The 26,389-nt window shown below is 39.4% G+C and overlaps 1 protein-coding gene across 1 annotated transcript; it reads right to left on the bottom strand.

Moving 5' to 3' along the window:
- Positions 1-275: 275 nt before the first annotated feature.
- EXOC5 (exocyst complex component 5) lies at positions 276-26,262 on the bottom strand. Its single transcript, XM_083863941.1, has 18 exons — positions 26,146-26,262; positions 21,544-21,635; positions 19,079-19,226; positions 18,516-18,710; positions 14,235-14,299; positions 13,754-13,782; positions 13,498-13,607; positions 12,970-13,014; positions 12,722-12,862; positions 11,779-11,861; positions 11,132-11,341; positions 9,792-9,939; positions 7,617-7,725; positions 6,835-6,955; positions 6,340-6,426; positions 4,008-4,116; positions 2,863-3,078; positions 276-2,716 (listed from the first exon to the last, which is right to left on the bottom strand). The coding sequence occupies exons 1-18, from the start codon at positions 26,170-26,172 to the stop codon at positions 2,528-2,530; spliced, it is 2,124 nt and encodes a 707-aa protein (XP_083720067.1). The 5' UTR covers positions 26,173-26,262; the 3' UTR covers positions 276-2,527.
- Positions 26,263-26,389: the final 127 nt, after the last annotated feature.

The following is a 26,389-nucleotide window of genomic DNA, read 5'->3' on the forward strand; positions in this document are numbered from 1 at the left end:
TCAGGTTTGGCTGCCAGCCTGATAAATAAATGCCTGTGTTGTAGGAGGGAACATTAGACAGGCAATACTTTAACTCATTATATGAACATTAAAAGGCATATTTGTATTTTAGATACTACTTTATTGCATTCATAAGCCACTGGAAATATTTCTCTAAATTATATGCTATAAGAGCTCTAAACTTAAAAATGTGTGAAAATTATAGTTCCCCCACCCCATCCCAATCCAACTTGTATTATAAAATAAACTTACTGACAATGCAGCCTTCTCCAGAAATAGAGACTTTCAGTGTGTGCACGGGGAGGTTTCTTAAAGGAAGGAGAAAGCTCACACCAGTGATAAATTTGGTCAGTAAAATTACTTTTATTCCTTTTTTTTGTTTGTTTTTTTCTTTTTAAATAGAAGGGCTTATACAATTGAGTATAAATATCTTTGAGGAACATGGAAATGAAATGAAAAAAGTAACTGGAAGGAATTTTTTTTTATTGAGGAAGAGTTTACATATCTAAGTGTTCACCTACTTTTTGCTGCCTCCTCTTAACAGGCATAATGGAAATATTGCACTGAGCATATGCATGGAAAACACAGCTAATAAAGCAAGGGATATGGTAAATACATTTCATACAACCTTAAAAAAATTCAAACAGTCATACAACAAGTTCTGAAGCACTTCTGTGATCTGCAATCTCAAGACGATGTTCACTGTTCTGAAGTGTTAGCAAATTGACACTTTTATTTTTATTTTTTTGTAGAAAGGTTTTGTATTGGTTCATAAAACCACAGCCTTAAAATTGTTGGCTTTCAGTTACAGAGGTAACAGAGAGGTATCATCTGAATTCACATCAGAGCTTTTGGAACAAAAATGGCAGCAGTACAAGCAGGTGCCTCCTCCAGTGTCCCTTTGTGGCTTTGCCATGGCCAAGGAACAGAGCAGAGCAGCCCAGCCAGACTCCCTGGATCCTGTGAGCCAGGCTGGCATCCATTCCCTTGTTTACCCAACAGAATACTCCCCCTAAATCCAAAATGAAGCAGGAGAACCCCAGCTAAGCAAGAGAAGTTCCAACAAGTCCTGTCAATATTGACCCCACTTGGGAATTCATTAATAGAAGAGGAAAATAAAATTTTTTGACCAACCCATAAAGTGAATGGATAGAAATGCTGCTCTGGAGGTGGGAGACAAAAAAGTTTCCATAATGTGCTGAGCCCACAATAGAAGGAACATGTTAGAAAGGATTTATTCCACTGCAGTTCCAACCTGGTTTCCACAAGAGCCCACTCCGGAAAAAAAAAGGTCTATTTACAATAATTTCCAGCTGTTTGTGGAAAAGCCACCCCGGATGTTTCAAACACTGCTGTTGCTTCAGTTCACTGTATGCAAACACTGTGGGTCCACGCCAGGAACTCCTGAATAAACCCTGGAGCACAACAGACACAGAGTAACCTCTGTCCAACATCAAAGTTACGATCAGTGGAAGAGCAGCTTGTACACACTTCAACATTTTATATTGCTCAGGCACTGAGGATCAATTCTCTTCACCACGAGAATTTGCCACTCTAGGTTTTTGCTGGAGCTATTCCTGCCACATAGGAAAAGCTGGGCTACATTTTATCCTTCCACTTCGTTAGAATTTGAATCTATTTACATACAAAATAAGACAGGAGAAAAAGTTCTTTTACAGTAACCCAACAATGGGCACCTTCACTTGTAATAAGGATGCCTTAGGCAAGGCAGCTGCATTTACTTCAGGAGCATATATAAAATTCAGTGTGCTGGTATCAAACAGAAACAATAATGTCAGATCATACAATGCCAGTACATTCCAGTGGGCCCTTGACTATTACGTAAAGAAAACCCAAAGCCAAAGAACCAAAAATAAAAAAAAACAAAACCAAAAACTTTTCGCCACTTTAGTTCTGTTTAGAATGCTACACAATGAATAAATTATGTCTTTCTGGGATAGTGTTTTACTCCTACATCTCAAAGAAATTCCAAGCTAATTAATTAGAGCAAGAAATTACATTGAGCAGGATAACGTTTTAAATGAAAGAAATGACTTAGAAACACCAATCAAAGATAATTTGATTATGATTAGCTGTGCTGAAGTCTAAGTCATTAAAATTGATGAAGAATGTTTTTACACTGGTCTAGTCTATGTAATCCATTACCTACGCTATGCTCTGTAGTTCCAGTCTAACAAATGGTATCTGATAATTCAATGTTGAAGACTAAAATACTTTCAATGCACCATTTGCTCTCCTACACCAACATGTTTCCAATTAAAAAAAAATAAAAATCAGTAGCAAGTAGATTTGTGAAATTCTTCACTGGGAGAACTTGAGTTAACATGAAACATCATCCAGATTTTTACCTGCTCGCCTTCTACATGGTCAGGTTTAAATATGGCTGCTGCTTTATCCTGAACAGTCACTGTCCCACGAAAGTTACACCCATGGTTGGTAAGAAGTAATTCCCTGTGCTTTCTAACAACTGAGGCTGCCCAAAGGTGCAAGGTTTCCTGCCATGCTCTCAGCTGAAGTGACGAGCGAGACGAGCAGACCTGTAGTCGACACGCAGCTGGACAAAGGAGTGAAGGATGTTCTTGTCCAGGTTAGCAAGTTGTTCTCCTGAGCAAACCTGCTTCAAATTATCTGGGGCTACAACCAGAAGGTTGCAAAGTGCATGCAGGGTATCAAAGAGCTGTAAGACCAGCGCAATCTGTGGGCAAGAGGAAACAAAGGAAAAAACAGAAATAATTAGAGTTGCTTGAAGTCTTACAACAGAATATCCATTCTACATCTTCAAAACTCTTTCTCCCAGGAGAAGATTTACAACCACCACTCCCTCCTCGTGGACAGGCTCACCTTGAAGTCTTTGGCACACTTCCTGTACTCAGCCACATCACAGATGGCCAGCATTCCTCCCATGCAGCTGTAGGAATATTGCTGTAGGTGCTCGTAGATGAGGCGATGGAAACGGACCCCGAACTCCATCAAAACAGTGTCCACATTCTTACCATCCATGGAATTCCTGATCTTTTCCACCTGTTTTCTAACATAGCCACAGACTTTGACACAAGCCTAGATGAATAAAAATAAAAAGAAGTAAATAAGAATTAGGTAATCTGCTTTCCTTCACATCACAACTTTAACATCAGTTGCTAACTTTAACCAAACTCAATGATGTGTTATAAAAGTTTATTCTCCAATTTTCCACATTTCTTTTTATTTGCCACACAAAGATGAAAAAATGCAAGTAGAAAGATGGATGCAAGAAAATATTCAATTAAGTTATAGTTCCTATCAGTTCAGAATAGAACATTTTAATTTGGATTTTTAATCCAGTGATCCACCAAAGGGGTGCACGATTAAAAGCCTCTTGTGAGTCACAATTGTAAATCCAAATTAACAGCCATACAGAGATTTTCACCCTTCCCACAGAGTACCACACTCTATATGTGCTACAGCTGCACTTCTCCCATTCCCACCTGGCTGCAGACATTCAGGGAATGCTCTCACTTCTTCCCATTGGGTTTGTTCCCTACTCCTCCCTGCCTTTTTCCCCAGTGTGAGCCACCCCAGCAGCCCCTAGGCTGGGATTCAGACACACTGAAGAGACACCACTGTGCAGCAAAAACGTTCTGCTTTGCCATGTTCCTGCCATTCTGAGAGGAAAAAAGCACCCAGCAACTGAAGAGTACCTGATAATTGATTTTCTGAAACTGATAGTTTAAAGCTAATTATCAGCTAAAAGCCTTGTTCCAAATTTGGACCTCTTGGGAGGGGAAAGAATGTGCCAGTTCCTCCAGCACCCACTGATTTGTGCCTGACACCAGATAAAAACTACTCCTGTTCCTTTTCAGCTTGAGAAAACAGTCCACAACAGAGTTTGGAGGTGCTTGGTGCAAAATGGAAGTAAATTAAGTAAATACACATGTTGTCTAACAGGAGGTTGGTAAGGAACATCTTGTAACTGATAACACTCAGGAGCTGGGACTTGGCTTACTTACATTTGTATATTGAATCAGAACATTGTTTTCATCTTCTGGTTTGAAATCTGTCTTCTTTTGTTCTGCAGCCAAGATGTGCTTCATCTGTCCAATCATACAATTCAGTGTCCTTTAAGGTTACAAATACAGATTGAGTTTTAAGGGGAAATTTATAATTTCCTTGACTTTTTTATTTATATATACTGGCATAATTCTGGACAAAACTAAACAGCAGAAAGCAATGAGGGGGAAAAAACTCCAGCATTTAACATTTTTTTTACAGAGAAGATCTGCTTGATTTTATGTAAGCAGGTAGAAAAAGAAGCATCAGCCAAAAAAAAAACCCTAAAAACTTTTTCCTCCAAGTTCAGTGTCTTGGAGCAGAGCACAGCCTGCTGCTTTTAAAGGGGACACATTAATTGTGAGGTAATCCATTCAAATCCAGCTCTTCAGAGAAACTGGATAGCATCCTTTAACACAGAGAGAATCCAAAGGAAGCATTCCAAGGAGTTTAGCAGAATTAGATCACATTGCATCAGAAAAACACTTGGAAAATGAAGGAAGAGTGAGGGGGGAAAAGAAACTTCTTCCTTTGCCAGAGGCTGGTATTTCTCTTGTTCCCAGGAATCTAATGGAGTTTTACAGTATCAATTATTTCTCCTTTATAGGATTTATCTGTCCAGAGCACTATCTAAGGTCAAGGCCCTGCTTTCCTTTGAGCCTAAAGCAAAGATCAAACAGCAAAGCAGGTGAGAGAGGCTGCAAACCTCTCCCAGTTCCCACCTTGGTCAGGAACATCCCCCTGCCTCTCTTCCCCTCCCCTTTCCTTCACACCCCTCATCCTCCCAACCTTCCCAAAGAAAACTGTCAAGGACATTCCAGGTCTTGAAGGATTCAAGCCGGGGTGGAGAAGAATACATGTATCCAGAGAGGGAAAAAAACTCTTTTTTTTCCTGTGCATAGAGCTCAGGCTTGTAATTTCAGATTTACTTTGTTTCACAGTCCACATACCAACAGAAATTTAAAGAAATAATATCTTGCATTCTCCTCAATCTCTATTTGGAATAAACACTCCCAAGGAGGCTGTTTACACAAAATACATACTGAGAGAAAGCCAGTTGAACTAATTCTGTTTGGCTAATAAATCACTTTTACTGAGGTAGATAATTGCTGTGAATGGTTTTCAAGAAGCTGCACTTGGACTTTCCCAGATTGGATAAAGCTGAAACCATCAACGTTTCAAAAATTTGCTTTATTTTTTAAACTCATTTCTTTAAGCAAGACAATCAATTCTCAACAGCATCAGTAGCACCACAAAGCAGCATGAAACAGCCCCACAAACACATTTTACATGTAATGTTCATCTCAAAACTAATCTCTCTTTTTTATGTGCTGAAACACAATTTTTTTTTTAATTCCTCATCCACAAACCTTTGAATGTACTGTCTTCTGACAAGAACTTGTTCTCCTAAGCCTTTAAGAGATGAATTATTTAACACAAACAGATACAAACCATTGTAATACTGATGTCTGACCTGTATCTGTCTAGATCTAAGCTTATGGCCTCAGTGCTTCAAATATTTCCAACTTTGTGTTTAAACCTCTAAGGTCACCTGCAGCAGGAGCAGGTAAAATCTCAATTGCCACCTTACATCCCCTATTTCCACCTTTCTCCTTCCACTTGCAGAAAATAATACACCAAACCAAAAGTAGGGCATCACACAACAGCTCCATTTCCTAATATTAAGCTCGTTAGTTTATTATTTTCCTCTGCTGCAAAACAGCTGCGATTTTAATTTGCAATTTTTATAGCTATCCCCTCATTTTTATTCTGAGAAATAGAAAAAAGATTAAATGAGTCACAACCTCAAAGCAAGTCAATGTCAGAATCAAAATTATTCCAGGTCTCCAGACTTCCACAATTCAGTCTAATCCATAGCACTGTACAGATCCCAGCAAATCATTTAACCTATTTTTGTCAAACCTTGCTCCTAATGGAAATCCTGCAAGTGTTTAACCTATTTCAATCATCATTTCTCCCTCTTTCAAAGTAGAAAAACATCAGTTTGAGACAATAAGGTAACAGTGAATTATTGCACTCTTTCAACATAAGCAAAATCCTTTAACGTCCTTCCAGAAGCATTTATGGGTCAGAAATCTGCCATGGAAAACATGACCCTCTAACCACACAAAATCTAAATTTCCTATGCACAATAAAGTATCTGTTAAAAAAACCCAAAAACTTAAAATATCAATTTTGAGTTCAGGAATAATTCATGCTTAAAAGGCCAGTTGACATATATCACAAAGGTGTGGTTTAAAAGATTAAGAGAAAGTTTTAATCTCTACTTGCCTGTCAATGCCCATATCCAGCTTCACTTCCATTTGTTCTATGATATCCTTTTTCTTCTGAAGGCATTCAGATAATTTAGGAGAAGAACTGCAACAGCACAGAAGATGTGTGACAGTGTTAAAATATCAAAATGAATTTGTCTGCTGGGTTTGCTGCTTCCAACAGGATCTAGTGAAGATTTCCCACCTCAGCAGGAAAAGGGCACAGCCACAAACCACCTTGGAATTCCCACCTGGAATGCAGCAGCAAAATCTCCAAAGAGCAACATGTCTTTCCTTCCTATCAATATTCCTGAAGCTCACCCTCTCCCACTTGTTTCCAAAAAAAACCAATTTGTTTAAACTTCCTTTCTTCTCCCTCTCACAATAGTATTTTATCTTCCACAATATCAAGTTGAATTACTTCAAGCATAAGAGATGAGAAATGAAAAAAAATTGCTTTCTTCACCAAAAAAAAAAAAAAGACCAGAGGAAATGTTAATCAAAACAAAGGTACCTGATCAGTGGCATCAGATGATCATTGAACTGCTTGTCAAATAAATGGAAAATAGTATTGGCCTGGTGGACAACATCCAAGAAATAAAGATTTGCGTTCTTTGAATCAGAAGAGGGAATGCCTAAAGCAAAGAAGGTTTCATTAGAATTGTAACGATATGCAGCTCTTATAATTAGCATGATGACTTTTTAAATATGCAGATTTCTTCCATGAATGCTTAAATCACAGGCTTAGAGTTTCAAAATTTACCACGGTGCCATATATAGAATTCTTCTCCTAGCTTATACTGGTAACAAGCATAAATACAGAAATACCTTACTGATAACATTTCTGAAAGCAAAACAGAGCAGTCAATTTAAGAACTCCTTCAGAATGTGAGTCTTACAAGACAGGTTCTCACTGTCAAGATTTTAACTTCTTTAAACAAGCAGTTTTCCTATTTACTGTCACTCTAACCACACAAATACACAAACAAGCACAGAATTCCTATAATCATTAAGATTTAATACAAAACTATTCTCCTGTCATGACACAGAATACAGAGGATATCCCAATTTCTGTGATAAAAACGTTTCTAAAGACAGAAGCATGTTTCCATCTGTGCATCAATTTCCCAAATGAAAGTTACACTTCAGAAGCCATTAAATGTCGACCCCCAAACACACAAACCAGATTTAATTTAACCAACACATCCTGAACAAGGCCAATCAATAAGGCACAGCAAAGATCATGGGCACAGAAAGGCCAAGGAGATGAAATGCTCAGGAAATAACTGTACTCACCAGCAAGGCCTGTTTCTAATGCATAATCGATGTGTTCAGTACATAAGAACTCTACAAGCATAGAAAAAATTCTGAAAGCATTCTTGGGTAAGTCAGAGGGATCAGACAGCTTTAAAGAAAAAGAAAAAAAAAAATATCCTAAAGGTCAGTTCTACATGGATTTGAAAGTTTATTGGATATTGCATAGGGGATAAGCTTAAAATGTAACAAGTATTCCAGAATAATTGGAATTTTACTTGAAATGGAAAGTATCCATAGAAGGAATTATTCAGGAACAGCCTATAATATCAATAAACCCTTCAGCATTTACAGGTAAACTGAAGCTGTCAAAGGATGCTACAATAAACAAAAGCATTAACAGTTCCTAATAATAATAATAATAAGAGTAACAATAAAAGAAGATATTAATTAATAGTCCTTAGAACAGTTTTCCAGAGGCAGTCTCTGGAACTACCTAACCTGCATACCACTGGATGCTGGGAAAATATATAGAAAACAGAATACAGAAGAGATTACTCTATGCATATCCTATATTTTTATTCTTTTAATACTCTCCTGGCACTGACCACAGTGAGAAGCAGGACACTGGGTTAGCTGGACCTCCAGTTTGTGTTCTTTTATCACTGGAGCAAAAATAATGCAGCTGAACCTGGGCTACATTTAGCACAGTTCAGCTGGAGTCAATGGAGCATGAACACTTTTATTAAGTGCAGCAATGCCCACATTTACACTCAGCATCTGAACTTTGATGAGCTGTAAGCAATGTGGGATTTTGGACAGCAACCTGTCAGTAAATCCCTTTTCTAAAGAAAAACGTGACAGGGCTTTTGTACCTAGGAAAAACAGCTTTGGTTCCTAAGGAATTAGGTGAAGACTTTTATAAAGCTTTGAGGAAGAAAGATTACTGCTCCAACTCCAGGTAATTCACACAACACTCACAAATATTTCTGTTGTACTTCCCCCCAAAAAACTCAAAATCCCAACAACAGAGATCTCCCAAACATGAAATGCTTCAATATATGGCTACATCAGAATTAGCAATTTATTTTTCCTAAAGCAGTCACAGCTGGCAGAACCCTGCACACATCTGCTATGTGACATAAATACCACAATTAGTTAGCCAGAGACTAACTTATCTTTTGCACAATGAATTGCTTTGACCACAAACCCCTAAATTTTAAGACCCTAATTCTGGAAATCTCCTCACATGCCAAGACTCATTGGGGTTTCCACTCAAATACAATTATTTTAAAATAATTTATATTAAATCTGATCCCAACAGAAAGGGAGAAACACATGTGGAAAATAACAGTTTATATCACAAATTTAGTAACTGCTTCTAGCAGCTATGATATTGAGAAAAATGATGATCTACTTGCTTGTCCTACAGTCATTGATTCTCACCCTGAGGAAGGTGGTGATCCCAAGGGTGTGCAGGTAACAGTCCTGTGTCTCTACCTTGTTCTGTCTTTGGTCCCACTAAGTTTACAAAGTATTAAAACATCTAAATAGCTGAAGTTTTTCTGCCTTAAGCTCACTGAGAATGTTAAAGGAATTAAAATTTCCTAGAAATCAGTGTGTTCAGCTGATTTTTAAAAAAATCATATTAAAATCTGCAATTAAATTTCAAGGGTTTTCATTTACACCAAGTACCAGACAAATATGATTGACAGGCAGTAAAACCAGCAATTTAATCAGTAAAGTAAAATACCTTTTTTATGTTAGACTGAAGCATTTAAAGAACTGTAGAGGGTTACCAAGGTAAATAATGTTTAAGATTATTCCTCTCAGCATTTTATTGGTGATCATTTATTAATGTACAAAGAAATTACACTTGAGGCAGGAAAATAACTGTTGAACTACTCAGTGTATTTTTAAAGTAGGAAAAGAAAACCACACTAAAGGTTTCTCAGGTTTTCGGTCTAATTTAGTTAACCATCCCCACTTCTTCCAAAAACACCCAGTGTTAATACTCACAAATTACAACTAGATCCACATGGAAAAAAACAAACCCTCAGCCTCCACTCTGGCTCCATTTCCATGAAAAACACAAGAGACAATTTGAAAATGTCCTTTCCTCTTCCTATATCACACCTCAACCAAAAACTTAAGCTCAAGACTTAATCTCACAGACAAAATTGTACCACTAAGGGAGATCACAGGAAGCAAACTTACCCTGTGACATCTTTCAAAAGCTTGTTTGGTTTCTTGCAAAAGGTTAACCACCACATCTTGTGACAGGAACGTTTCCCCATGTGTGTCAATGCTTGGCCCCAGGGGTAAGTTTGTTCGTTGTCTTAGTCTCTCTTTGAGGTCTTGAATACTGGAACAAAGACAGACCCCAAGAAGATTTCACCAGGTGGAAATTTTGGTACTCAAACTCAACAACAATTCAGGATCTTTTAGTTGTTAACTCAAAAAAAAAAAAAAAAAAAAAAAAAAAAAAAAAAAAAAAAAACAGGACCCAAGACACGGTTTAGGATGTGCAAGCATTAAGACAAGTCTTGCAAGCTTTAAAAACAAAAATTGCCAGTAAATGCAAAACTACCACCTTGATTCCACGGTCAATTGTGTTCAGGAATGGCACATTCACACATGGGAGCAGCTATTCCCCTTGTGGGATGAGTAGATTTCACTGGAATCCTACAGCACTTCTGCTCTGTGGATAAATTTAGCCTCCATCCACTCTGTCACACTGCACTTTCCAAACACTAATGAGAGCTTCCTATCTCATCCACACCCACAAATCCTCTCATCCTCATCCATTATCTCAGCAGTCCTTTATTTAGTCAAGCATGCTTCGACACATTTCCATGCATAAAACAACCCATACAGTTACACACTACAATAAATTTAATTTTCCCCAAGAAAATTAAATTTTCATCTTTGCTCTAATTACTTCACTGCTGCTTTTTCCATATCACTCCTCATTTCTGACACACTGAACCCAGCAGCTCTTTGAAATATGCAGTAGTCTTAGCACCTCTGCTTCACACAAGTTTTTATACCTCCTATCCCACTTCTCACTACTCCTTCATTACTTTTTCTACCCTGAGGATAATGAAGTCTTGTTTTACCTTTCTCTAAGTCCATTGCATCTTCTGGGCTCACTAAGAGCTTTCTCACTGACATTGCTATGGTCTTTTCCCCTTCCTAGGTCTTGGGAGGGGACCACAAGACCTGGGCAGGTGAAAAAAAATGTATGCTTTTAGATACACACATATACATGCTTTAGGTACCTTAGTTTTGCTTCAGTCCTTTTGTGGATCTGGATCCTAAGTTGAAACATAGGTTTAACTGGTATTTTTCATTTCCAGTATGTACAAATACCATGCACTGAGTACATTTCACATGTACTGAGAGCAACATACTTTTGAGCAGAACATAAAGTGAAAGCAAATTATAAAAAGCTGTAGGTCTTTGGCAGTTCATCACTGTGCATCTGACACGGCAAATACTCCCCTCACCACCTCCCTTCCACTTCAAAATTATCAAACTTCCCAAAAGGAACTTACCCTCCAGTGCCAATGGACCTCTTCTGGTGGTTTTTGGAATCATAATAGCGCTGCAGAATCATAGCACTCCTACTTTTCAAATAGCCAATTTCCACCTCAATGTAATTCTCCAAGTAGGAAATGAAAATGGCCTTGATAAGCTTAGACAAGAAAGTCTGCTTATCAGTACCCAAGTTAAATTCCATCAATTTGCTTGACAGATTAGTGGTTCTTTATGCAAAAGAAACAAAGAGGAAAAGGTTGAATGTGGATGAATTACAGCATTACATGTTTGTAAAGTACACAGCACAACAGAACCCTGATGGTGATTAAGACTTGGAGCAGTTTCACATTTAAGTAAAGAATTTCACATAATTCATGTTTAATTACACACAGCACCACTGCAATCAAGTTGCCAGTGAGATGGAGAGGACTGGGTTTTGCACAGTTTTAAAATTACTCTTGAAGATCACCATAATACCCATTGAAAATAATAATGGCCATTTTAAATTTTCCTTAGGAAACCCATCACTGTAAAGGTTAATAGAAATAAAACATTTTCAGCTTTTATGAGAAGTTTACATTTTGGGCTTTTTTTTTTCTTGACAATAAATCTGTTTATTTTCCAATAGCTTCAACCCAATAATTTCATCATTGATTATAAATACCTTGTATATAGATCATAGAGATTCTTAAGATACTGTTCTGCATCTGATTTCCTGTGTTCTTCCAGCTGGTCCTTCACATAACTCTGCAAAATTTGGTACATGTATTAGAAGATCAACTGACAACCACAGGTCATACTCACTACCTCCTAGATTATATGGAATTTCCTGCAAAATGCAGATCTTACTTAAAGAAAATTCATCTCTCCTTTATCTTTACATCTCTAATTACATATTTGCTTGTCATAATACATACACAAAGCTTAGAGCCTTCTTATTATTGAATATTTGGACAAAAATATTATTTACCATAAAATACTAATTCAAAACTGACACACAAAATTGGGGTTGAAACACAATCTCAATCTCTACACTGTAAGAGCAACATCTACAGGGAAATTGCCTTTTGCAAGGAAAGTCATGCTGTTGACTTTAAGAACTTAAGTGAGTGTATTCGCAGGATGAAAAACTTAGTAGTTTCAATTATTCTAGATTTCTTAAATGTTGCATTGGCTGCAAGAGAGTATTCACAACATAAATTATTTTCTCTAATTCAATGCTAACCTCACACAAGACACCGAAATCCAAAAATGAGCAAATTAAAGATAGGAAATGTGGAAGTTCTTTTCCTGATATATTCTTGGTAGGGGGCATAGAGAAGAAATCAAACTCTTGTGTGACATCTCATGAATTACCCAATGAACACAGCAATTCCCTAATAATTCTACATATTGAGTTTGAGTATTTGCAGTCACCTGGCATTCAGAGCACAGGCAGATTTATTTGATATGGGCTTGATTATCTGTCTGAATTGTTACAGAGCAAGGAGTTGATTCTACACCCTTACACAAAGGTTACAAATACTGTAAATTCTCATTAATTACTATTACTAAATAAAATATTTTTTATTAAGAGGTTCCTCAACAAATGTTAAATTTTGAAATACCTGAAGTTTAACTTCAAAGATATTTTGAATGAGTTTGGCTAGCACAGTCTCTGGATTGCTAAAGATTTCTCCAACTTGCTTATTCACTCTCTGGCAGAGAATGGCTGCATCTTCAAAGACATCATTCCTCAGGAATGCACCCTAAAGATTGAGAAGCACATTTTAGAATATATTTACAAAAACCTATAGACTAAATAAATCAATAATGTAATGTACATAAAGAAATGATGTAAAACAAACTGCATTACCTCTTGACACTGTTTTATGTACACATCAACACAGTGGGAATAGCCCTGTGGAAGGAGCAAAACAACTCAGTGTTAGAGCAGGTTGTTGGTGCTTTCAGTACAGAACTAAATCAAGGAAATACAATGCCTGTGAAAAAGTTACTAAAAAAATCCAAAACAAACAGAATTCATTTAAATCATAGACTTTTCCAAACCCATTTTTGTTACATATCTAACATGACTCCACTTACCACCACTCTATGTGGATCTATACCTCAAGTTTCAACATTCTTTCTCAAGCACAAAAGCCAGGTCACACCCATGCAAGGAGAGATTCTCTTAGAAAGTTCTCCACTGATGCTGCCCCCAATCCCCCTCATCTGCCTCCTTTATTCCCCTGCACTCAATTTCAGATTGAAGAGCTCAGTCCTGAAGTGACACATTATCTGACATCAGGGCTGTGCCCACGCAAATACATTCACTCTCAAAACTTATTGTACCGTGGGTTGGTTTTATTCATGTATTTAAATTAAACCCCTCAGTTTTTACCTTAAAGTGAAGCAAAACTGCTGCAACTTCTCTCATCCTGGAGATTTCTCCTCTGCGCTGAGCACTGGTAAACTCTTGAATTAACTGGCACTCTAAATCGTGGTACTTACCTGGAGAGCAAAGGGGATAACAACAAAAACCCATCAGGCTACGTAATTCAGGCAAAAACTGTAATGCTGACAGCATTGCTTACTTCTTTAATCATCTTTAACAATTCAAATACAGCAATATGGATTGAACTGGATAGATAACTTACTTGCTATCTTTGATTTTACTTCAGAAAACCTGTTAACAACAACAGAAAAAAAAATAGCACGATTAAATTCAAATCCACATCACATGAGGAAAATCACAGGCATCCTGGATCATGAACAGCAGGCACTCTGCTTAAAAATGAAAACATGCAGCACAAAGACGACAGAAAAGTTCCCCGCTTTATATCCCTAAAAACCTACAAGCATCTAATTCAAATCTAGCATTAAGTCAGCAAAGCAAAATTATCCCATTAAAAGTCTGTTAAGCAGTTTAGGATGTGTATGTAAAGATGATCCTACAACACGAGCGCGTGAACACCAATTTGAGAATAGAGGAGAGAGAAATAAGCACACAATCCAGCTCAAAAGCTCCATGAATCACTAAGCACAGCAGCACCAAAAGGGGAGACAAGGGAAGCATCAGGAAAATCATAGCTGTGCCAAGATTTATGGTCTTAAAAAGATGTTCAGATAGATTTTTACCTGTCAAAAGGCAGTTCCTGTGCAATCAAATGTAGTTTCTGAATAATATCAGCTGCCTCTTTAATCTGGTGAGAGGGAAACATGATAAGAGTCATTAAAGAAGGTCTGATTTTGGGCTGTTCCTTCCCTCCCCCTGCCCTGTCCAATCTTCATACACAAAGTTCCTATCTCTAAAGCTGGTTGAGTTGACATACCCGTGGAAGAGATCAGCCCCTTCATGCTCCCATATGTACTTTTAAGATGCTTAAGGTATTTTTCTTTAACGTAAAGTAATATAGGTCAAAATATGATGAAAAGTCACATTATATATTCTCGTTGGGGATGTCTGTGGAGGTGTGTGAGCTGTCTGGACAAACAGCTCACAACAAAAAATAGCCATGACCATGTTTGGCATGGAAAGGGGAAAAAGGGGATCAAAGCAGAGCATTCTCCTAAAGAAGAAGAAATGTAAAATGTATTAGAAATTATAAACTCTGAGGTCCAAAGCAAAAAATCAAGATGGGAGTCAGGTAGTTACACAGCTACAAAATAAGAATAGCTGCATGAATACAAAAGTTAATAAACAGGTAACACAGCATGCAAATCTGTGCTCTGCTCTGGGCAGCAGAGCCTTTTATCAATTATTTTTCCACCATCAGTCAGCGCAGGAAGTGCATGTAAGTGGTGCTTAGTGACTGCTTTGTCAGGCTGAATAAAATGACAGAAAACACAAATTTCAAAGTGTGGGGAAAGCAGCTGGTTGCAACTGAACTTGAGTGGATTTGAGCAGTGCTGACTGGGCCAAAACTGACATAGCTGGAGCACATCTGATGAGGAGCAGCTGAGGGAGCTGGGAAAGGGGCTCAGCCTGGAGAAAAGGAGGCTCAGGGGGGACCTTGTGGCTCTGCACAACTCTCTGACAGGAGGGGACAGCTGGGGGGGATCAGGCTCTGCTCCCAGGGAACAGGGACAGGATGAGAGGAAACAGCCTCAAGTTGTCCCATGAGAGGTTTAGATTCATGTTAGGAAAAAAATTTTCCTAGAAAAGATTGTCACTGGCATTGCTGACCAGGGCAGTGGTGGAGTCCCCGTCCCTGGAGGGATTTAAAAGCCACGTGGATGTGGCACCTGGGGATTTGGGTTAGTGGTGGCCTTGGCAGTGCTGGGGGAATGGTTGGGCTTGAGGGTCTCAGAGATCTCTTGCAACCTGAATTATTTGATGACTAAAAGCTTTATAAGCTGACACAATGGAGAACATGGAGAATATGCAGTTTATCTTGTTCTTCCAATTACTGATGATCCAGGGAACTGAAGTGAGAGGGAAGGAAGTAATGAAATCCTATTCTGCCACCACTTAGAGCAGGCTGGATTAAAACTTTTCAAGAATAGAAGCAGACACACAGGTAAGAATAGAGAGCACAGGCATCACACCAGGCTGGTTGTTCAGCAAAAATAGGGGCACTTAAAGTGTATCCATTCTGACTATTAAGAGCAGCTTATGTTTTGAACTGTCAGCTTACAATAGCCTCTTAAGGCAGAAGCTGCTACACTCCTCAAATAAATCCAGTGAGAGAGCAGTTATTTCTATTAGCTTGCAGCAACATTAATACCTAACAACTGGGATCAACAGAATTGTCTATATATGAGCAGTTATTCACCAAAGCTACAAAATCAGAACAAACAAACAAACAAAAAAAACCAGCCAAGCAATCCCACAAACAACATTTTCTTTGTTTCCTCTTCACACAATAGCTGTTAACTAACTTAGATTTTACTGAATTCAGGACTTTTTCTATGCACAAGAGAAGCCATGATAAATCAATTCTCCATGGTTTCTGCTTAAACCCGGACATCTTTAATTTTTAATTGAATCAGGATTCTGCAAATCATTAAAACTGAAATAAATATCGATTTTGTAAAATACAACTTAAAAGCTATAATGTATCTGGGAAAGAAAAACAACTGAAAAATCATGGAGAAATAACGGCAAGGGAGAATTTTGACATAAAACATGCACAAGTGAAAAGGCATAATGAAGTAATATTAAGTACAGAACATAAACATGGACATAAGAATAATAGTAAACATATTAAGCAGGACAATGTTATTGCACGATAAACAAATGAGATGCTGATCATTTTGATAGTTTAATTGTGTTGAATGGAATGATTTGCTCACACCAAGACTCTTCAGTAGAGGAGAAACATTGCTTAGCTGGCAGCACAAGGGAAATGATAAGGATTCAGAGGATGAAGACACAATGCACAGAAAGGGACAAGGCAGCAAGGAAAACCTTTACAGAGGTAAGTCAGAAATTGCTCAGTATGGCTGCGAGAAACTGGGAAGCAACAAATGGAGTGTAGGGAAAGAAAGGAATCCAACAGATTTTAAGAATACACACTATTGACAAAAGTATCAATTAGAACATAACTGCACTATGTCCTTTTTTTGTGCCTCTCCTTTCACAGTATCCCCTCAATGTCTCAAAGAAATATCCACACTTGTGAGGGCTGGCAGAGCACAAAAATCACAACATCCTCCATAACATTCTCTAAAATCCCCATCAGTTTGAAGATCAGAAGACACTGACAAAGCACTAAAGGTTTCACATTTAAGAATGTTTGTTACCATCTCACACTTTAGAAGTATTTTTAGTACAAAGATGCATTAAGATGTAAAAGCTCCTGTCTGGGCAGGTTCTTTTACAAACACTTCCTCAAGTTATGGTTTAAACTAGGAGGCAAGAAGTTAAAGAATCCACCTAGCTGAAATTAGGCTCAGTAAGACAAACTGTGTGACAATTCCTGTGCTCTCACACCTTTCCCCTGCACACTGGCACAAGATTTAAGGCCTTTACATTTGTCTTCCTCCATATTTGATGAGTATCTTATCATTCTTTGGGGTGTACAGAGATTCATTTGCTTACAAATATCTAGGTTTATCCTATTTATCTACCAAATTTTTCTGGTACTCCAACAGGATGTATCATGAAACTTTTAATTTACAAATGAAGTAAAGTCAAAGAAAGTCAAATTCTTTGATCCTCTTGAGGAGACAACACATCATTCTCTAACTTATGTTTTGTTATTCACCATGCTGCCATTAAATATTTGTAAAATACAAGTTTCATTACTCCTTAGGAGAAAAGAAAAGAAAAAAATTATGCAGCTCTGGGAAAGCTCCATAGAAGAATTTCCAGTATGCTGAAACCTTTCTGTTTCTCTTGGAAATCAGGGAAGTTTTTCTCTGCTCCCTCTTGAATTAGGGCAAGCTATCAACTGGTAATTACCATATATCCTCAGACCATGAATCCAAAGTCACTGTGCAAGTGATTCCTTGGGAATACAACTATATAAAATGATTAGCTTTTCATTTCCCTGAGAGATACCTCCAGCTCAGTGGGGAGGGGGTGACTATTAACCTGTTCTCAGGTCTTCCACGAGCTGCATTTCAAGCACATATTTTTCTGCTGAATGTGCAAATCAAGTTTTTGCTGTTTCCACATATTATAATTTTTTTTCCCTGACTACAACCATACCGTTGCACAGAATTTAAGGAGGGAAGGAAGATTCTTCAGGACACATCACACACACAAAAAAAAAAAACCCAAAAACAAACACAACAAAAACCAACAAACCCAAACCAACAACTTTACTTAAACTGCACTGGGAAATCCAATGTGTTCTTTTGCTTAGAGCTGGATTCTTTTCCTTCAGTTTATTTCTGTTTGTCACACCACTCAGATTGTATTTGCTTCATGAACGTACTCTTGAAGCACAAGAAAAACAAAATGCTTGAACGTTTCTTTGAAGTTTTCCTGCCTGGTTCCTCTAAATTCCAAGGGTGGAGACATAACCACAGGACTATACAAAGCCCAAAGGCATGCTGTGACAAAAAGGTATCCAAGGCCAGTGGACTGACCCAACAGAGCAAAGTTGCACAAAGAAGTTGCATTCAGAAACGTTCTGCTTTACAGGATGGATCTGAGGCAAGGGGTTCAAAGGAAAAGAGGCAGATATTGTATTGCACTCCAAAGTTGCCCTCCCAGCGTTTCCCAAATCTCCGATAATTTCATAAAATGAAAAATGCCAACATTGCCACATTAAGCATCACTGAATACAAATGCTTTATCAGCAATCTGCAGCCCAGTGTTGTTAATTTACATTTCAGAACAATGAAACTTTAACAAGTCAGTCACTCAGTGGTTTGAAGTCTGACCATGGTAAGTCATGGTAGCAGCTTGTAATTAGGGCAGTCCCGCTTATTGCTTTGAACTGCTTTCATCCCGCTGACAGCTCTTACCTTTTCAGAGTTTGTAAAAACATCAGACTTCAGCTCTCCATCCAGAAACTCATTAAAGTATTTCATCAGCTTCTGAGCCTCCACAGCCCGTTGCCGTGGCGTGTTTACCCCCTCCAGCTGGTCGCCAAGGTGACAGACCTTAGTTGCTACATAGCTGATGTGCTCATCCAGCTCTTGGAAATGTTGGAAGGCAACCTGGAGAACACAGACACTAAACTCATGATTTCCATTTCGTGGACTTCAGGAAACACAAGATTTCCTTCAGGATGAAGTCCAGTGAATGCAGGTGCTGCCATCTCAGAACTGCTAACTAATTAATTACACACAACCCAAATAAAGTTTAGAGTCTTCCTTTAAATTATTGTGCAGACTCCCCACTTTCAGCATTGCTAACCCTCATCACTGGAACATGCAGATAAGCCTCCTTTGACAGGAGAAATTGTCATCAAACCCTCTTTATTCTTATCTCAAACAGCAACACCCTGTACCAAGAAAAGTTAAAGGAGCACAGGATGCTTTAAAAACTTGCACAGCTTCCCACTGACTCTGCCCTTTGGATTTACCTGGTTGCTTTTCTGCAGCTCTTGCACTTTCTTGGCAAATTCCTTTGCTTCCTTCTGGCACTGTTGTTCTAGTTTCTCCACCTTCCTCTGAATCCTTTCATCCATTACCTGTAATTCTTGGATATGATTTACAAATTCTTCCAATAATCTGATTTAGAATAAAATACAGGAAAAACAGACTTTAGTTTGAAAGACGCTGTCTTCTGAAAAGTTTTAAACACCTCAAAAGAAAAAGCAGCAACTTACATACAAGGCTGATCTAACTTAGAAATGTTTCTAGACTGTAGATTTAAATAAACAAATATAAAATTTAAATATTTTAGAAAATATTATTATTATTATATAACATTAAAAATATTTTAGAAAAATTCTTTCTAAAACTTCATTTTAAACTACATCACCCTGGTTGTGTACTACTCTTATAACAACATAAAAACTCTGTGCACAGTGAGCCAAAAGAGAGAGGAACACCAAATTATCAATCACTCAAGCACATGGCTCTGCCTCAGATACAGAAAACCCTACATCCCCATCTTCCCTAAATAAGTCTTATATGGAAAAAAAAAAGCTTAGGCCGCTACATCCCTTCAGTGTAAGGGATACAACAGAAAAATATTCTCTACTGTACATGTTACTGTAAAGTTGGAAATCAGCATTACAATCAGTAATTTTTAATAAGTAACTGATACAGCCATAATTTCATAATGTTGTTCTGGCTGACTTCACTCCTTCCTATACCCATTTTAGAGGTTTTTTTCTGCCCTTTCCCATCATTAACTTTTTTTCAGACTCATATTTTACTCCTCCCAATCACAGCACATCTGAATGCATTCTTGAATTCCCTCTGTTCTTTTCATTCTATTCTCAACATCTCTGTTTCTCATTCCTGTTTTTGTCCATTCTGTCCCATTTCAGTCATAGTTTCAGCTCTTACTTTTCTAAATATCCCAGTCACTGGTCAAGGAATGGATTACTCCCAGATCCTCCACAGCCATAAAACTCATGCTAAGAACTGAAAACATCTGAAACATTTCAGAACTTTACTGTCCAGGTTTAATGTCAGAAGAGGCTTTTAGCCCAGTTAGTTACTCAAAGGCACAACTTCTTAAAGAAAACTGGACTGAGGCAGATGTTGGTGACTCCTTTCCTTCACCCCCTGCTTGCCAGAAGCCCAAGAGCAAGAACATTGCAGCAGATTCCACAGAACACCACAAGGAACACATCTGAGTTCATAGAAGTACATGGAAAATCAAATTTAAACAGCAGTGACACAAAGCATACTTTCAAACAAAAGCCTAGAGAAATGCAGGCACTCTCTATTAATTTTAAAAAACTGATTCAGGCTGGGGTTTGTTTTCTAAATAAGCTCCCTGTGTCAATTCAGCACTTATTCAGCAACACTGCTCAGTATATTGAGAAAGGAAAGAAGCAGAAGAGGCAGCTGCCGGTCAGGTTTTCAGAAGAGAAATAAAGACTCCAATACTCTTTCTAGCAAAAAAAAAAGCCACATATTCTAAAAACAAAAAAAAGAGAAAAAATAGACACCAAAAGATCTGTTTCTTTTTTAATATTAATTTTGGCTCCCTGCCCAATACTAGAAGATGCCACATGAAAAATATTTACTGTTGCAGGTTTTGTTCGCTTGTCCTGAAAAATATGAAAGTGCCTCACAGAAGTTCACATAAGCAAACCAGCAGAAATGCAGAAAATCTGTTAAACTGAGTAGGAATTGGTGCAAACTATGAACTACCCTAATGTATATACTGGGCACAATCATGGAGAAAGAGCTCCAGGGAATAATGTTGTGTATTTTCAGGCTTCTTCCTGCTTAAATCATAGTAAAGCTCTGATAGGATACAGGCCCCAGACTGAATGCCAAGGGTTCAGCATCTTGATACAAATCCAAAAATATCCTTTCTCTGCTCACATGCCTCCAAAGAGCCAGAGAGCTCCAGAAAAAATGTCCTTTGACTGTGTCAGGTTAATTTTCTGACATTTCAGTAAATCAGATTATCTTGAGATCTCATCCCCAGAGCAGCCTCTCTTGCTGTTCCACCTTTTTGTGCCTTTTATTTGCAAACTATTGTGTCTTAAAAACAAGGCAGCTCAGGAAACTAAAATAAGAAACTCATTAAATTGGCTTAACTATCACAGCACTGAAGCCTCATATTATGCTTGAATCCAGCAACTCCAGTACTTAGGAACATTCAGGTCAGACAAGCACAAACAACATCAATTCTCCTTCTTTCAAAAGGTCTCAATCAGAAAGTGACCTTCCCTACTCTCATTACTGAATAATTAGTTCTGAATAACCAACTCGTGGTCACAAATGTTAAGAGTTTTTCCACATGAAAACCTCCTTGGACACACAGCCCCACTGCACACAGGCTTGTTGTTATATGTGGAATAAAACAGCATAATTAGAGATACATCCACTTTGACCATCGTGCGGTTTGATTTTTTACCTTTTCGGATCGAAAGCTTCTCCACCTCTGGAACCTCCCCCAGGTGTTCTCCATGCCAGCCGTTCAATGTATTCATCTGCCACAAAAGGCTCCTGGCCACAGAAGGAAAAACCCTTTACAATGTGCCACAGCAGGTTGCTCCTTCAGCAGGTGCTCACACCTCATTTTCAAAGTGTTTAGAAGCTTTTACTATAATCAAAAGTACAGTGTTGACAATTACTCCATTACCCCTTGGGCTTACATATTTATTGTTGGGAACGCTGCGTTTAATATGATGAGTTTGGAACATCGAGTTTAGGTATTATCAGGCTGCTTGCAAAGAATGTGCTGCAGGTTTGTGAAGAGCTGGCTCTAAATGACATTATTTTGCAGCTGAGCTTGTGGCTTGTCATTCCAAAGTGCCTGAACCCTGCAGCTTGATTTTAGAAGTTACACCACCAGAGCCAGCCATCAGCTGCACAGCAAAACACATCAGAGAATCCATCTGCCTACAAAAATTATGTGGCAAAATAAGGGGTGTTTACAGTTTTCAACTCTCTGCCACACCATGGCATCACACACAGAACTGACCAAAAAAATCAGCCCAAAAAACCCAGCACGAGATGCCACTGGACACAACCCAACATCAAACTGCAACTGCAGAAACAGAGCAGAGAAAAATGAGGGGGAAAAAAAGGCATAAAAACAGAGGATGAATTTGATTTCCACGAGAAGAAAAAACATGGCATGAGGGATACTAAAACTCAAGGTTACACAAGTCTCTTCAATAATATTTGCTGGTTCTTCCATAAAAACACTGCTCAAGGGTAAAAGTTAAGATTATTTCTCCACCCAACATTTTCTGAAGGCAGAGGCCTCATTTCTAAACCCAAGACCTCCTGTTTTAGCTGGCCTGATACTTCCATCAGCTCAAACACTTCATCATGTAGTTTATACCAAATTACTCTAAATACAGTCCAATTTCAATCATTAATAAAAATAGTATTTATCACTTCAGCAGCAGTGCTTAGGTGCTAACATCAGCACCCCTAAGACCAGTCAGAAAAGTATTCACACAGGAATTATAGAAAACTTTTAAATTACAAGCAGTAACAGTTCTAAAACTGTGAAACAACTCTTTTGGGAATGGCTTTGGCTAAACGTGGTTTTGATGAAACAACTGAAGATGCCACCACTGTTTTTGATAAAACTTGGTTGAAAAAAAAAATTAAATAGTAAAAAATAAACAGGTCTCAACAGGTATTACATTGGTTACTGCATCAATGTCTGAAACTTTGTCACGAGGAATAAGGAAGGGGAAAACAGCATTACAGAGTTTGTTTCATAAGTAAAACCAAGGGCTGAAAAGCAAATATTGCTCCTTCAAGGTCTGTTTCCTCAAAAATAAATGATGCCCTACACAGCCAGGCCCAGCCACTAACTAAGAAGATAAAAGGTTTTTAAATATATTCTGTTACACTGATAGACAGGGCAGAAATGTTATCACTCAGTAACTCCTCATCCACAGACTGACCCAAGTAACCCTGCTGTGCTCAGCCTCCTTGGCTAAACTTCAAAAATAACTGGGTGATACCACAGAAAAACAATTTCCCTACAAGTCACTCTTCTCTTTAACCAAGTCCTCCCTGATACACAACGTGAAGTATCCTTTACAAGAATCCTTTTCATCAAAAGCCACAATGCCATGTTTTCATGCCAAGTGTAAATTCCTCCCTTTATGCCATCTTGGTATCTAAAAGTTTGGGGACACTTTTGTAATTTAATTATGGGTGAAATGAGTCATTCAGTGCAGCAACATTCCCTTCAGGGGAGGCCTCCAGCTTCCCAATTACCTGAGGGCTCTTTGCAGGACACCTCCTTTATATGAAAACACACAATTTTTCCTCTGAAGACCCTGTAATTCAGCTGGAGCACCACTCTGCTTACAAGGATACTAAAGCCAAGTATGGAAAAACCCTTAAAAAAGGGTTTACTGACACTCTGTGTGTGTAGACAACATTTTCCACATTTCTCCCTTCCCAAAATGTTCACACTTAAAGATAATTCACCTACACACATATAATGGCTTTAAGTATATTTTAAATTTTTGTAAAACATTTACAAAGTTTTTCTGCAAGCTTCCTCTCCTAGGGAAATTTAATGTAGATGCCTCAGAATCCCAAAAAATATTCTAATGGCAATCCTTCTCCACCCATCATGCCTCTATAGACCTCTAAATATTCCTTGAGTGCATGTGTACACAGACCACCTGCAGCTCCCTTCCTGGAAAAGACCTGTTTTTCCAAGAACACCTACACAGGAGACTTGTCCTTCAGTTTTTTTAACCATATAAATCCTGTTCTGTATTATTTAAGAAATATTAACTGCAATGGATATTATATGCAAGATATTGATCAACAGAGAAATAAAATGAGTTTTTTTTCCAATTTTCCATAGAAGTTGTGCTAAAAATAAACTATTTGATTTATAAGGAATAAATGAAGTTCAACAGTGACACGATTTTCCAGGTTCCGACGCAGATCCAAAAGTTTTTACTTTAGTTTGTATGTTCCATACACATTTGCTTTTTTAAATGCTATCTTGATAACAGGGTTACTCATAGCTGACAGCCTAATTCCCATTTTAAGTCTCCTATCCTGTTCTGCAGAAATTGCTGAAATTCAGCTATTACAAATGTCATTTGCAAGTCCTTTGCCTGTTATCAGATGAGCCCCAACAGTCAATTTCTTCAGCTTTGAACTCCCCTCTGGCTCCAGATGAATTAACGTGATCCCATCCATTCAGCCAATACTCCTGATTTAATAAGAGATATGCCTGGAGTGGGTGATAACCTGGTTTGATCTGGTGTTTACAAATGAAACGACACTGGACCCAGGCCAAATTAAAAGCCAGTTTAGAAGTATCCACTGTTAAATTATGCTTTAAGTTACGTGAGGGAGAATTCAGTCCATGTTGTGTCCACTTTCAGCACAGATCGTGCTATACAATTTCCCATATCTGTATTGAAATTTACTATGAAAATATAGTAATCAAATTCCACCCTCAGCAGACATCTAAGGGCTACTCCCATAACAAGCACATTTTTATGTCCCTATATAAGGCAGCAACTTCAAACTAACAGAGTAGGCAACATTAAAATAGTGGACATCAACAAAAACTCTCTTGGCTTGGAGTGAAAGAGAAGTGAAAGCAGGAGAGACAGGAATACTGAATTCCATGTTGGAAAACATAATTTCTAGCACCAACCTATCTCCAGGCAAAAGTCTCACCTAATTGGCAATTTCATCTTTACTGCTACTCAAAATGGAAAAAGTTGTTGCAGGACCCAAAGCAGCCAAAACACACAGCTTTCTTTCCATATTCAAGTTACCTCACGGTCAACACCCCACAAAGAACAGAAGGGCACTGTCATCGTGTTGAGAAATCAAGGGGCTCCTAGAGTGGTGTAGGGAGGGTACAAAACCTGGCATCCAGCTACAGGAACACAGGATTTCAGTCCTGCTATTTTTTTAAAGCTACACAAACCAAAAGATCTGAGTCATAACACTCATGTGCCACCGGTGATTCAGAAATTCACATGCACACAATGCATTTACATAAACCTCATTATAGGATCTTCCAGAGGAACAGGAAGACCCTTTTCCTGAAGGCTGGGCCAAGTGAGTGCCAGTGAAAACCCACCAGAAGGACAACCAGCTCTTGAGTGACTTGGAGAGCAACTACAGGGCCCTTGGGGATGACACCATGTCCTTGTGAAGAGGAAATGGGGACACCACACACGTTTTGTTTAACACAGGTCACATCATGAGAGCTCATGGGCCAGGCCAGAGCCACAGAATCACAGAAGGGTTTGGGTTGGAAGAGACTCAAGAGATCATCCAGTTCCAAGCCCCTGCCATGGCAGGAACACCTTCCACTATCCCAGGCTGCTCCAAGCCCCATCCAACCTGGTCTTGGGCACTGACAGGGATGGGGCAGCCACAGCTTCTCTGTGCCAGGGCCTTGCCACCCTCACAGTCCACAGAGTGACATTACTCTTCCTAATATCTAACCTAAACCTTGTTTCAGTTGGAAGCCATTCCCCCTGTCCTGTCACTACACACTCCTGTAAAAAGTGTCCCCCATCCATCTTTCCCTCAGCCTCCCTTCAGGACGGAGATGATCTTTGTGCGTCTCTTCCAACTTTGGCCATTCTGCAATTCCACGGGAAGAATCTGACACACTCCTGCTATTCCTGCCCTGCTCCTGCGTGGCCTTGGCTCAGCTATTCTCCCTTCCGTGCCTCGCTTCCAGTGCGGGTACAGGGAGGGCAAAGTCATTTCCTTATTCCACCCCAGCCCCGCTGACACCGCCGGGCCGGGCCGGAGGAGCGCGGGGCCGGGCCTGGCGTGGCCCTGTCACCCCCTGGCGCTGTTATAGCGGGGAACCGGCCGGGAGGGAGGCCCTGCACCGGGGCAAGGTGGGCACCGGAGCTCCCCCGCTTCCCCAGCCCCGCACACCGCCCGCCCTTCCCCGGGGAGAGGCCGCCGCATCCTCTCAGCCCAGCCGAGCCGGCCCGGCCAAAGCGCCGCCCGCCCCTCGCCCCGCGGGGCCCGCACGCACCTCGAAGAGCTCGGCCGTGGTGGCCATGGCCGCGGGGAGGGAGGGAGGGAGGGAGGGAAGGAGGGCGGCGGCCCCTCAGCGCCCTTTCGCCGCCGCCGCTCCGCCGCTGCCGCCCATTGTGTCCCCCGCCCCGGCAGCAGCAGCAGCAGCAGCGGCGGCGCCGCCTCCGCCCGCCGGAAATGGGGCTGCGCCCGGCGGTCACGGCGCGGCCGCGGCTCCTCCCCGGCCGCCATCGGCACCGGCG

The sequence above is a fragment of the Zosterops lateralis genome (assembly GCF_965231275.1).
Source record: "Zosterops lateralis genome assembly, chromosome: 6".
Taxonomy (NCBI): Eukaryota; Metazoa; Chordata; class Aves; order Passeriformes; family Zosteropidae; genus Zosterops; species Zosterops lateralis.

Coding starts and splice junctions, on each gene's coding strand:
- EXOC5 (XM_083863941.1), bottom strand. CDS start 26,172: ATGGCCACCACGGCCGAGCTCTTCGAG. Junction 13,608..13,753: donor AGTAAAATCAAAGATAGCAA/GTAAGTTATCTA, acceptor TTTGCTCTCCAG/GTAAGTACCACGATTTAGAG. Junction 6,427..6,834: donor CATCTGATGCCACTGATCAG/GTACCTTTGTTT, acceptor GTGCTGTTGCAG/TTCTTCTCCTAAATTATCTG.